The sequence below is a fragment of the Nannobrachium achirus genome (assembly GCF_963921795.1).
Source record: "Nannobrachium achirus genome assembly, chromosome: 3".
Lineage (NCBI taxonomy): Eukaryota > Metazoa > Chordata > Actinopteri > Myctophiformes > Myctophidae > Nannobrachium > Nannobrachium achirus.
The window spans coordinates 49,291,708-49,303,880 of record NC_137812.1 but is presented as its reverse complement, the minus strand read 5'-3'; the positions used below and the strand labels follow the sequence as shown (position 1 = coordinate 49,303,880).

The following is a 12,173-nucleotide window of genomic DNA, read 5'->3' as shown; positions in this document are numbered from 1 at the left end:
CTAAAGTTGTCCTTTAAAGCACAAAATGTGAGTGAATCCTTGTACCCAGTGACACCCCTGATGCTGAGTTGACCTGACGTTGTGTCTCTTGTAGGATAGAGTGTGGGCCAGTGTGGCCAAGAGTCTCAACTGTGTCATCGCCATGGTGGATAAACTCCAGGAGCAAGACAACGGCAGGAGGGAGCCAATCACAGAGCAGAAACTGGCCGATGTCATCACTTCCCACAACCCTGGTAAATAAACATTTGAATGCAAAAAAGCTTTTCAAGAATATTTTCATTTACTTTTGTTTGGCTATATCTGTCGTCTTTATGCAAAGAGCAGTCCGTCATTGCATCCAAGGACAGGATGTTGCTGGTCGGCCACCAGCCAAGGTTGTATACTCAAGCAATTTTGGCAACCATGCAACCATCATTTGGAGGCCCCTGCCCCTTGCTGAACATCTTTTTGGATGGTAAAATGTTGGAAATGCATAATTAATTTAGTTTCCTGCCCTGAAACATTAAGTGGAAAAAAACGAACTCTAGGACCAGTTATAAATTGCAGAAAGGGGACCTTTTATGGCGGTTTTGACGGAGGTTAATAAGGAGTCACACTTTTTGATGGCTGTTGGTAGGGCATTCCACATTTCGGTGGAATAGCAGTAGCCTAGAACAAATTTAACCCCATGTTTGTGCCGAATCTGGGTTGAACGAGATCAGCGGAGCCCCCCTGGTGTTGTGCCTGTGTGTGGATATGATGATGAGGTACAGTAGACTCTAACGGGGTTGAGGAGGACCTTCAGTCATAGATTCATTCACATGTGATCACGTATAATGTTTTATAGACTAGGCCAGGGTTCCCCAATTAGTTTTCCCTAAGGGCCGAATTATGTCTAGGGTACCAAGCCGAGGGCCACAACATTGCTGGGGGCAACACTGGCGTTCCCGCTACTCCAGTTCAGATATCGTCGTTGTTGGGTGAAAATCTTGTATGTCCAAAACGTTTCGCATTTATCATTTTAAAAATGATTTAAACAGCCGATCTACAAGCACACAACGCCTCGCACCGCGAGGCGTTGTGTGCTTGTAGATCTGCTCCCACTAAGCACGCCGTCTAAAAGTGGTCTAATAGTGGTATAGATTTGAAAGTTTTTTTGTTGTCTAAACTTAAACTAGACGACTAATAGACGTCTAATAGTCGTCTAAATGCAGACCTTCTATATTTAGACGACTATTAGACGTCTATTAGTCGTCTAGACTAGTTTAAGTTTAGACAACAAAAAAACGTTCAAATCTATACCACTATTAGACCACTTTTAGACGGCGTGCTTAGTGGGCTGTTTTCACTACTTTTGTGCGACGGCCTTGTATGATGAAGCAGGGCTTTACTTTGCAAAAGAACGTACAGAATTGGCAAGGTTTCCACGCAACCACGACCATATACTAGTGTTGTTGCTGCTCTTATACCACCATTATTACTGGGGTTGGTGGGGGTCAGACAGTAGCCCCCGCGGGCCGCAAATGGCCCGCGGGCCGCCTATTGGGGAACCCTGGACTAGGCACTCTAAATTAGATTTTAATATGTATGCCTATTGTTGATTGTTGATGTACCTTGATTGTTGTTAACTTCGCTTATCTCCCGATTAGGGAGTCTTACTGGTGTTGTATTGTTTTTATATTCTAATGTTTGTAATGTTAATTGTCTTTTGGGTAGACTACGGTTGGAAAGTAGCTTCCGCTAGATCCGGCGTATTTACACTTGCTCATGTGTATGTATTACATCTGGCTTGAGTTCATCAATGTGCACTGTCCCGACCAAACACACAAATAAGTAATTCTTCCCTAAAAGGGCTTACCAGAAATACCATTGTCATGCTCTTGCTCAGCGCAATATATATGTGGGGAAAAAAAGCTTGGCCATATTAACTGACGTTGCAGATTGCTTGTTGTTTAAATTCTGAACATTAGTACTTTGTACTTTGTAGAATGTGTAGAAGTGTTTCGTTGCCCCTCTGGCTGTGAGTAAATGAATACCCGCAAACTCTCTGTAGGCCCTGCAACATTTGCAGAAAATAAATTGAAATTCTCTCATCTTTGCCAGAGAAGATGATGAAAGCTATATTTAATATGCAGAACCATTAACTATTGACCACAAGCTGAGACAATAAGTTTCATCAGTTCCAACTGTCTGTCACACATCTTGCTACAGTGCATGTTAATGATTTAGTATACTTTGCTTGTTTAGAGAATAGTACCAGCTATCTTATTATATCTCTAAATCACTGCAGTGCGCTACTGAACACAGAACTGAATTTACTGCCAGTCTTTATTCACACAATGTTGATTGAAGACCTGGTTCACATAAAGGTTGCTGTATTCTTTTAACGTACAGTGATCAAATGATTTTCTATCAATTTAGCAGACGCTCTTAATCCAGAGCGATTTACAACAAGTAAGGACAGCACATGGTAATACATCATTCAATACATAAACATGAATACATAAAATGCATAGAAATAATAATCCAAAAAACGTAAGAAGAGAACCTATTTGATAAATTAAAAAAACAATTAAAACATCAGTAATATGTACATCGAAGCTACACACACTTAGCTTTGATGTATGATAGGACACGAAGTGGAAAAATGGCCCGACATCGGTCTATATAACAATGCTAGGCCTATCTAAATTACATGCATGGTCATGGAGGGTGGGCAAGTGCTAAGTGCTATGGGCTAAGGTGGAGTCTGAAGAGGTAAGTCTGAAGAGGTAAGTCTGAAGACTACAGCGGAAGCTAGGGAGTGAGTCTGCCGTTCTAATTGCAATCATTCCGCAGTTTGGGGGCCAGGAGGGTGAAGAGTCTGGGACGAGTGGCTTGTTGTCCTGGGGTTTTTAGCGAAGGTTCTGTCAGCATCCCTGTGTCAGCATCCCTGTGGGGGTGGGGGGGGGGGGGGGGGGGGGGGGGGGCTTTGGAAGGCCAACATCTGTGTTTTGTACTCTGTGCGGGCAGCAACTGGGAGTGAGTGGAGGAAGCGGAGAATCAATGTATCAAAACAAAGGAGGGGGCCAAATATACACCCCTGGGTGACATTCAGGGGACAGTTCTCCCCTGAATGTCACCCAGGGGTCTATACATGGCCCCCTCCTTTGTTCCCGCTATACGCCAACCTGATCTACAAGATTGTTGCATTTTTTTACACAATGTGAGCTTGTAGATCTATTTTCTCAACTGTTGAAAAATCGCACCTCTGAGAGCAAGCTTGTGGGAGCTGCTATTTTTGCAGAATTCTATTACTTTCCTGTTGTATTTGCAGAATACCAGGATGGGTTATACTGTACAGTATGTGTTAAATAATTCTAATTGTTCCAGTCAACCTTGGGAGCATTCCATAATTTTTACAACAATAGCAGAAAATGAAAAAAGAAATGCTGCACTCTTTGCCAAAGAAACTGATGAGAAACATATTTGATATCGTCACTGTCCAGCAGAAACCTTGTATCTCCAAGTTTCAAATGTGCATGTTTTTTCGTAAATTCATATAAGACTGTTGCACAAAACTAGTGAAAATAGCAGATCTACTAGCACACAACGCTTCATGGTGCAAGGAGTTGTGTGCTTGTAGATCGACTATTTTCACTATTTTAAACCGTTTTTTATTTAAAAAAATAGATAGACTGGGCAGGCTGCCCAGTCATCTCGCTTTTTTCCCAAAGAAATCTTGCCTCAACCTCATGCCCGGGCTGAGGGGCAGGCATCTGAAGGTCCCTGCCTGCCAACTGGCACACATTAAACTAGAAGTACACCAAGCATGGGAAGGCAGACACATTTTCAATGCAGTGTTTATATACATATTGTTTTTATGTCTATGTGTGCATAATGTGTGTGTACATACAGTGTGCTGTACTACTTAATCAATCAAAAAAAGAATTATGTATAGGCACTTTTCATGAATCGAGTGCAATACAAAGTGCGACACATAATAATATAAAATGATCAAACAAAACGAGAACTGTGAGATCAAAAACTAGTACCATGAGGAAAACAGAGACAGCAGAGACCAGTGAACAGCACAATGTACACAAAAGTCAAATAAATTGTAAAAAAAGAAAAAGAAAAAGAAAGAAAGACAAAATTGGTTTAAAAAAAAAAAAGATTGCAGTTAAGAACTAAGCAATAGAAGCTGAAACAAAATAATAAAACCAAAATAAAAAGCAAACAAATGTTTTAATCTAGGATAGAAATATGTGTTTTAAATTTCTGTTTGAAAATATCAACTACGTTCAGATACTCTGGGAGGCCATTCCAGCTGCTCAGACCAGTGCTGTAATTCTGCCTCACACCATACTGTATGTTTCAGTTTGAGTTTTTTGGATTAATTAAATGGTTCATTACTTAAAGGCAAATCTCATAAATAGCTGGGTGCAAGGCCATTAAAAGATTTATGAACCAGATTTTCTTTTTTAAATCATCAGAACTAAAACTAACCGGCAGCCAATGCAGTGAAATTGGTGTATTGTGAGCTCCCTTTCTGGCCATGGTCAGTACTCCAGCAGCAGAATGTTGTATTGATTGGGTGGGTTAGTTTGTTTGTTTGTTTGTTTGTTGCAGTATCAGACATACATAAGAGCATTACAGCAATCCAGCTTGCATGTGATAAAAGTACGCATCTTTGTTGGCTGCAGAGAGATGCCTAAATGCGAAATATGTGCATTTGTATCATTGCATGTGCATGTGTGCACATGTGCCGTGCCTACATCATCTGGCAGACAAGTGCAAGGGCATCCAGTCCATGTAGACACATTGTGAGATAACAATCCCTACCGAAGCAGCTTTTATTAAGATGCTGCACAGACTTACTGTAGAGCAAGACTGAGTAATGAGAGATAGGAGAGGTTTATCGCTTAGACTTGATTGGTTGTTGAGGTTGTTGTTGACAAGGCATCGTGGGGAGGTTTGGCTGTTTGGACAGGTGGGCTGGCAGACGAGTGACAGTTGGAGCATTCTGTCTTATTTTTTTTTTTTTAATCCCATTACCCCCCACTAGCACGACCACCACACACACGCATGCACGCACGCACGCACGCACGCACACCAGCCCATCCCATCCCTGCACAGAGTGAGGTGGTATTTGCAAACTAAGATAAGACATGATTGTTTTGACAGGGCAGGTTCGAGGCAAATATGGTGTACTTTACTTGAATGTGTTCCCTACTGTGTTTTCATGTGGAATACTGTGGAAGTGCATCTGAGGATCCCATGCATGTGATTGAGGGTGAGAGAGAACATGTGAATTGGTTAAAGTTAGCTTTTTTTGTATCTTTGGCTGCACACCTCCACCCCCACCAGTACCATTCACATGCACACACTTTCATTGCTCCCAGAATGCCATATTGGCAGAGTAGCACATTACCTAGGCAATACTGCCCCCTGTTGTTAGTGGAATCATTCATTCAGACACTGGTGTTCCAACTTGATTTATTGCAGTTACCCTCATAATTCTATGAGCCAAATATATAAAGTAATAATCAAGTTTATCTGTGGTCCTGAACTCAATTAGTCAACCTCCCTTTGTCCACTTTTTTTTACCAACCATCAGGTTGAGAAACACACTGGCCTTCTGCGTCCCTCCCTGATGGAGCAATGTCACTTTCTCTGGAGCTAGTGGTTAACTCATATTATAATACAGTAAGTATAGAGAGGGCACCAGATATCCCCGCCCGTCCACTTGCATTGAGTTGCTCACCCAGCGCATGAAGCCAAATTTCAACCCCTTCTTCCGGTTGTAAAACGTGACGTAGTGGGGCCTAAACGACGCGTTTTGCGTCATAGTTTGTGTTTATGGACGCGATGGGGCTCCAATTCATGAACGAGCACTTCCGGTATGAACGCGCAGTCAATACAAAGAAGCCTAGATGCGCGTTCATGTTTCTGACCCCATCCGTAAAAAAGCTGCAGTACCTCAAACGGCCACCATGTCAATTTGGCTTCAGCCCTCCCCCTGGTGTCTGGGTTAACTCTGCACTTACAGGAGTAGTTGTAGTTCACCCCCAAAATGACTTTTTTTCTATCGATTACTCACCCCATGGAGACTATGTTTTTATTTATGTTGCATTCCTAAGGCAATAATTTGAGGAGAGTATTTGATTCCGGAAAGAGACCCAAATGCATTTGGGTCTCCATCCGGAATCAATGGGGGTAAATGTATTATAATCAAATTATTGTCTTAGGAATGCTACAAAAACAAAAACATATTGTTGAGCTCAAGTCTCCATGCGGTGAGTAATCGATAGAGAAAATTCATTTTGGGGGTGAACTACTCCTTTAAGCGCTATACTTCAAAGTACAATAGTATCTAAAATCTCATAATGTGATGCATGTGATCTTGTATATTTCTGTTATTGTTTAATAATTTTGAAAATGAATAGGGAGACCTTAATGTGGTTAATCTGTAGTAGGCTACACCATGGCCACTGTTTCTTTACTTTACAGTTACTCATTGACCATCTTCCTTCACTGTGTTGGACAAAACCACAAAGAAAGGAACACAAGGCTTTCAGAGCTATGGCATTGTTGTTTTACTGTCAGAGGATTGCTAAAGGCTAGGGTGGTGCATGCATGCCTTCCACTCTCAAGCCACATAACAACCAGCTGGTTTGTGTTAATGACGCTTTAACAGCCCATCGTCACAAACTGGCTCAAGGTTCAGAGAAGGAATGGGCCTATTCAAATCATATAGGCTGATACCTTCCATTAAGCATTAATCATGATCGTTACATAAGTTAAATACATCAACTATGCACACAGTTTTACTCTTGCCACCAGCAAGCTGGTCCAAAACAGGACTTTTCTTTTAAACTACAAATCATCAAGTTTACTAGTCTCAGCTCTGTTTTGTTTTGATTGAGATTGCTAGATCATACCTTTACACATACAATCTCCAAATATCTGCCTTCCCAGTCTCTGAAAAACAACACACTCCACTGTGGAGGAGAGATGGGGAAGGAGAGAGAGGGAAGGATGGACTGAGAGGGAGAAAGTGCATATTTCACCCACGCAATAACCTGGCCAATGCTGGGTACCAAAACCTGAACACACTGATCAACACATGTTTCTGCATATAGGCACATCAAATCTGTCTGTCTGTCTGTCTGTCTGTCTGTCTGTCTGTCTGTCTGTCTGTCTGTCTGTCTGTCTGTCTATCACACATGACACGAAGCGTCGTGCTGTGAGCTTGTAGATCTGCTATTTTCACTAGTTTGGGTTCCGGGCAAACATCTACTTTGTCTTTTGGGTCTTACTCTTGAGATAAAAAGTTTGGGAACCACTTTAATAACTAGTGTCACGGATGAAGGCAGATTGAACCCAGCAGAAGCAGAGTAGAGTTTTAAGTATTTAATAACAGATCTGCAAACCTTAGCCTAGTCCATTACAACTAGTCCATACCTGGGGATGTGCACACCCAAACTAAGTGCAGATTTGAGACTGCAACTGCAATTACAGATCCCGTAGCCCATGCCGTGGCAAAGAAGCTAATAAACAGCTTAAATTGAGGAAAAGCAAAAAGTCTGCTCAAATCAATTTTAGATCGATGTACCAACTCACTGAGGAAGAAAATGTGAATGGTCTCGTGTATAAAAGTCCCACATTCCATGGTCGGTCGTTAAGTCACTGTAGCATGCTGAGTGCTACTGTGGGTTGGGTTGTTGCAGACACAATTGAGACCGTTTTATAATTAAAGCTTCTGCTGCTTTATTGACCACACACACATATATTGGTGCACTAAGACTAGGCGTGTGTAGCCCAGCCTAGCTGGGTCTGCTGCTTGCTATGACGTACTATTGAGTCAGAGTATGTGCATAGCGTTTCAAATAAAGGTAAGACATGAAAAAGAAAACAGGGAATATATCATTACAAGCATGTCTGCTTTCTTTAATTAGGAGAGACAACAAGGAAACAGAATAGGAATGTCACATTACAGATGTACAGATACAACCCACACATCATCTTTTATTGCTTGTTTGTCTGCAGTTTGACAGGACAGACTACTGTGTACTAAATTAATTACGTTACCGTGTATTTAAACATAACACAACTAATTATAACCATTTGAATCCTTAGATATCAGGTTGATAGCTAGAGTATTTGTATTAACAGATTGTTATTAACATATTTCTCTCGTTGTGATTACCTGCTGACTCGTGCCCAAATTATAAAAGCCATGGCTGGCACTGTGGCACAATAATCTTATGAATTGAATTGAAATGAGGTAATTATTCTTTTATAATTATTATAATACTCTCTGTCTCCCCCACTGTCCCTCCCTTCCTATGTCTCTCCTTTATTTCTTCTCTCCTTCCCTACGTGCTGCGCTGCGCCCCCAAACCCCACCCATCTCCACCAGGTGACTGGAGAGAGCAGCTGTGCCCCGTGGTGACCAGGTTAAAGGAGTGTGTGGCAGAGGTGCTAGAGAGGGCTAAGAGGGCCATGACCTTTGTGCTTCTCCAGGAGGCAGCCTGCAGCATTCCCCAGGGCCTGGTGCTCCAGCAGAGGAGGGACGTGGTCTTTAGCCAGGCAGTAGGTGGCCGTGCACTCAGGGGCGTCACAAGGGGGGGTGGGTTACCAGGGCCCAAGGTGGAGGGGCCAGGGACGTGCTGGCCATTGGGAAAAGCGGGGCAACTCCCGAACGGCCGGTTCATCATTAGGAAAAAAATGTAAATAAAATGTCGGCCTTTGTTCCATTTTGGGGGCTGGGCGGCCAACAAAGTAAATCGTCACTGTCGGGCAGAAACCTCATATCTCCAAGTTTCAAATTTGTAGATTATTTCGCAAAGCAAAGCCCTGCTTCATCATACAAGGCCGTCGCACAAAAGTATTGAAAACAGCACATCTACAAGCACACGCGTTGTGTGCTTGTAGATTGGCTGTTTTCACTAGTTTAAATCATTTTTAAAATGATAAATACAAAGTTTCCACCCGACAACGACGAAATATAATCTAAATGGCCCACTGGCTTGCACTTTGTCACAAATCTTTGAGTAGCAGCAGCGCTATAGAGAGAGATCTCTCTCTATAGTGCGCAATGAGGGCCTCTCCAACTCTTTTTCCCGGGCTGAATCAGGGGCCCAGCATGTCCCTGGGAGGGGCCTTAATTATTTTATACTTAAGCTATTGAAAAATAGCAGATATACAAGCTCACTGCGAGCTTGTAGATCTGCTATTTTTGAAAAGTCGTGAAAATGTGTATTTTTTTAAGCAAACATTTGTAACTCAAATTTTGCTTCTGGGGGGGGGGGGTCCTTGGAACTAAATATTTTGAGATGGGGGTCTGTGGCCAAATACATATAATTTGGGCGGTCCTTCACGTGAAAAAGTTTGAGCACCACTGACAGAAACATAGGTTTTTCAAAAAACCTTAGAAGGATTTGAAATATTCAAAGACTTGCACACATTTTCACGATTTTTCAAAAATAGCAGATCTACAAGCTCGCAGGGCGGCACTCGGTGCCACGCCGTGAGCTTGTATATCTGATATTTTTCAATAATATATCAGATATGTGACATCAAGTGTGCCGTTGCTATCGGGTAGTAACCTTGTATGTCCAAAACTGTTAAACTGTGCGTTCAACATTGCGTGTGTGTGTGTGTGTGTGTGTGTGTGTGTGTGTGTGTGTGTGTGTGTGTGTGTGTGTGTGTGTGTGTGTGTGTGTGTGTGTGTGTGTGTGTGTGTGTGTGTGTGTGTGTGTGTGTGTGTGTGTGTGTGTGTGTGTGTGTGTGTACACAGCTAGCAGCCATGGCCTGTGGTTTCGTCATGAGACTGTATGCAGGGATGGAAGACAAGGGCTTCCTGAGGCAGCTTCACCAAGTTGGCCTGGTGGCCCAGTTTGAGAGCCTGCTCAGCACCTACAGTGAGTAAGAAATGGTGCTCTTTTTTTTTTGTCTCTACCCGCATTGTTTGCGTTTCCATTCCCAAGTACCAGTTACTGTAAGAGGTACCAGTAGGTACTTTTTTTTTTTTCGTACCCATCGCGGCCAGGTTCCAAGCTCTATGGCAAAAAGAAATTAAGTAATGGCATCAAATATCTTGGTGCCTGGACTGCTTCAGCGGAACATGATCTCAAAGTGGATTTCAGGGACTTTGGGTTCTAAATTGACCAAATTGACCCTTACAAGTCTGTAAATTTGACAGTGTACAAAAAGTGTTCAAAAAAAAAACAGTGTACAAAGAATGTACAAACTCCTCTGTCCTACTAATTCATAAAGTGGGCAGTAACCTAAACAGCTTGTCATCTCCTGCTCTCTCTCTCTACTTAACTAATGGGAATACAGAAGTTGTACAAGCGTTACCTCTGTACAACCCCATCGTGGGAGATCATGGCTTTCTCCAGTCTAATGATTAATAATGTTTCAGACCCTGAATACCTGTAGGACACTAATGTGTTGGGGTTTGCATGACTGGCCCCTTCAAGACCTTCAAATTTCAACGTTTGAGAACCACTGCATTAGATGAGGGCGGCTGTTCGTCATAACAGTTAATACTGCCGAGACATGGACGCTCTCAGTACAGCAGAAAAAGGCCCTGGATGGCGTCTACCCAAGAATGCTACAAATGACACTTGGTGTCACATATGGGCGGACCACACCAGAAATGTGGACCGCGGCCTTCCACGGGTCACTGACAAGGTCAGAGAGAGAAGGATGAGACTGGCAGGGCACTGTGCCAGGTACCCGGAACTGGTGGCGAGCAAGTTGACACTGTGGGAGCCAACCCAAAGCATAGTTAGGAAGGGAATGAGGTGTACCATCTATGTAGACACACTGCGGCACGACAGCTGAGCTAACAAAACGGCAGAGCTCAAGACCCTGATGAGTCCAGAGTTGCTGATTGTTAGTCTGCACTCTCGCATCACATTATAATTCACTGCAAACTATAGGCCTATTTAAAAGATTCAACCGATTTTGCTACCCTAATATTCTCAGGAAAGTGTTTCCAGAGTAGGGGTTGTTGTGTCAAATAAGGGACATCGCCCTTGACTTCAATCTAGACTCTGAAACCTGCACATATTTAGCTGTGTTTATGATACCCACTGTATCTAGTATCTGATTAACATGTGTGATTATTGTATTGAAAAAAGGGGAGATGACATGCACATCCAACCCTAGTTGGGCAGGTGCTGAGCGAACAAGTAGATACTTGTTGCACCAAATAAATGTTGTGACGTTTCGAGCAACACTGCTCTTCTTCAGACTTCTTTTTTTGATTATTGTATTGGACACTGTGAGAAGGAGAATTAAACTGTCTAAGCATATTGTGTTCTTTAATTAAAGAGTATATGGTCTATACATGATCTATATTAACACTGCCCTTAGATAGCATCTATTGAAAATAAAATGTACGTGACTTGACTTGACTTGTTTCAGCACCTACCCCAGGCAATGTTTGTGGAAACACTGAATAGGTATGTCCTGATGCCTAGAGATAGCGCAGTAAGCTACACTAATTGTAAGCCAAAGGCACCAAACTCTTGTGTAATACCTGATTAATACCTGATTTATACTTTGTTCTACTTTTCATTGCACAACACAGGTGCACAACTATTAAATCACCTTTAACACCAAAGTACTTGAGCTGGCAGATAAAATAGCTGGGCAATTAGTAACAACCAAATGACCGTTGCACTGTGGCTGACACAGCGCCCAGGATGCCATCAGATTATCGTCAGTAAATGGCAGATTTCTTTTTTTTTACCAAAGTGCTTTGGTGATAATTCTTTAAGATTATTCCACTATCTTGTTTCCTCAAACTATAAATTGTGTGTGTGTGTGTGTGTGTGTGTGTGTGTGTGTGTGTGTGTGTGTGTGTGTGTGTGTGTGTGTGTGTGTGCGTGCGTGCGTGCGCGTGTTTGTGTGTGTGTGTGTGTGTGTGTGTGTGTGTGTGTGTGTGTGTGTGTGTGTGTGTGTGTGTGTGTGTGTGTGTGTGTGTGTGTGTGTGTGTGTGCGTGCGTGTGTGTGTGGGTGTGTGTTTGTGTGCGCATGTGAATGCGTCCAATTGCATTCACATTTGGTGTGCGTAACAAAAGGTTACATACAGTAGTGCCACTTTAACTCATTTGCTGCGATGGCCGTGAATCCCGTAAAAATCCCGCTGTACGTCCCTGCCACGCCCGTGAATCCCGCCAATGTGCTTTTAAATT

General features: G+C 42.6%; 1 protein-coding gene across 1 annotated transcript in view; it reads left to right on the top strand.

Moving 5' to 3' along the window:
* Positions 1-12,173, top strand: part of inpp4b (inositol polyphosphate-4-phosphatase type II B) — a gene marked incomplete at both ends in the record, with an annotated part of 343,288 nt that overhangs the window by 309,430 nt on the left and 21,685 nt on the right. Inside the window, 3 exons of the mRNA XM_080722305.1 lie at positions 95-233; positions 8,384-8,556; positions 9,764-9,887. Of these exons, the coding sequence (XP_080578431.1) occupies positions 95-233; positions 8,384-8,556; positions 9,764-9,887 (436 nt within the window). The remainder of the gene's footprint in view (positions 1-94; positions 234-8,383; positions 8,557-9,763; positions 9,888-12,173) is intronic.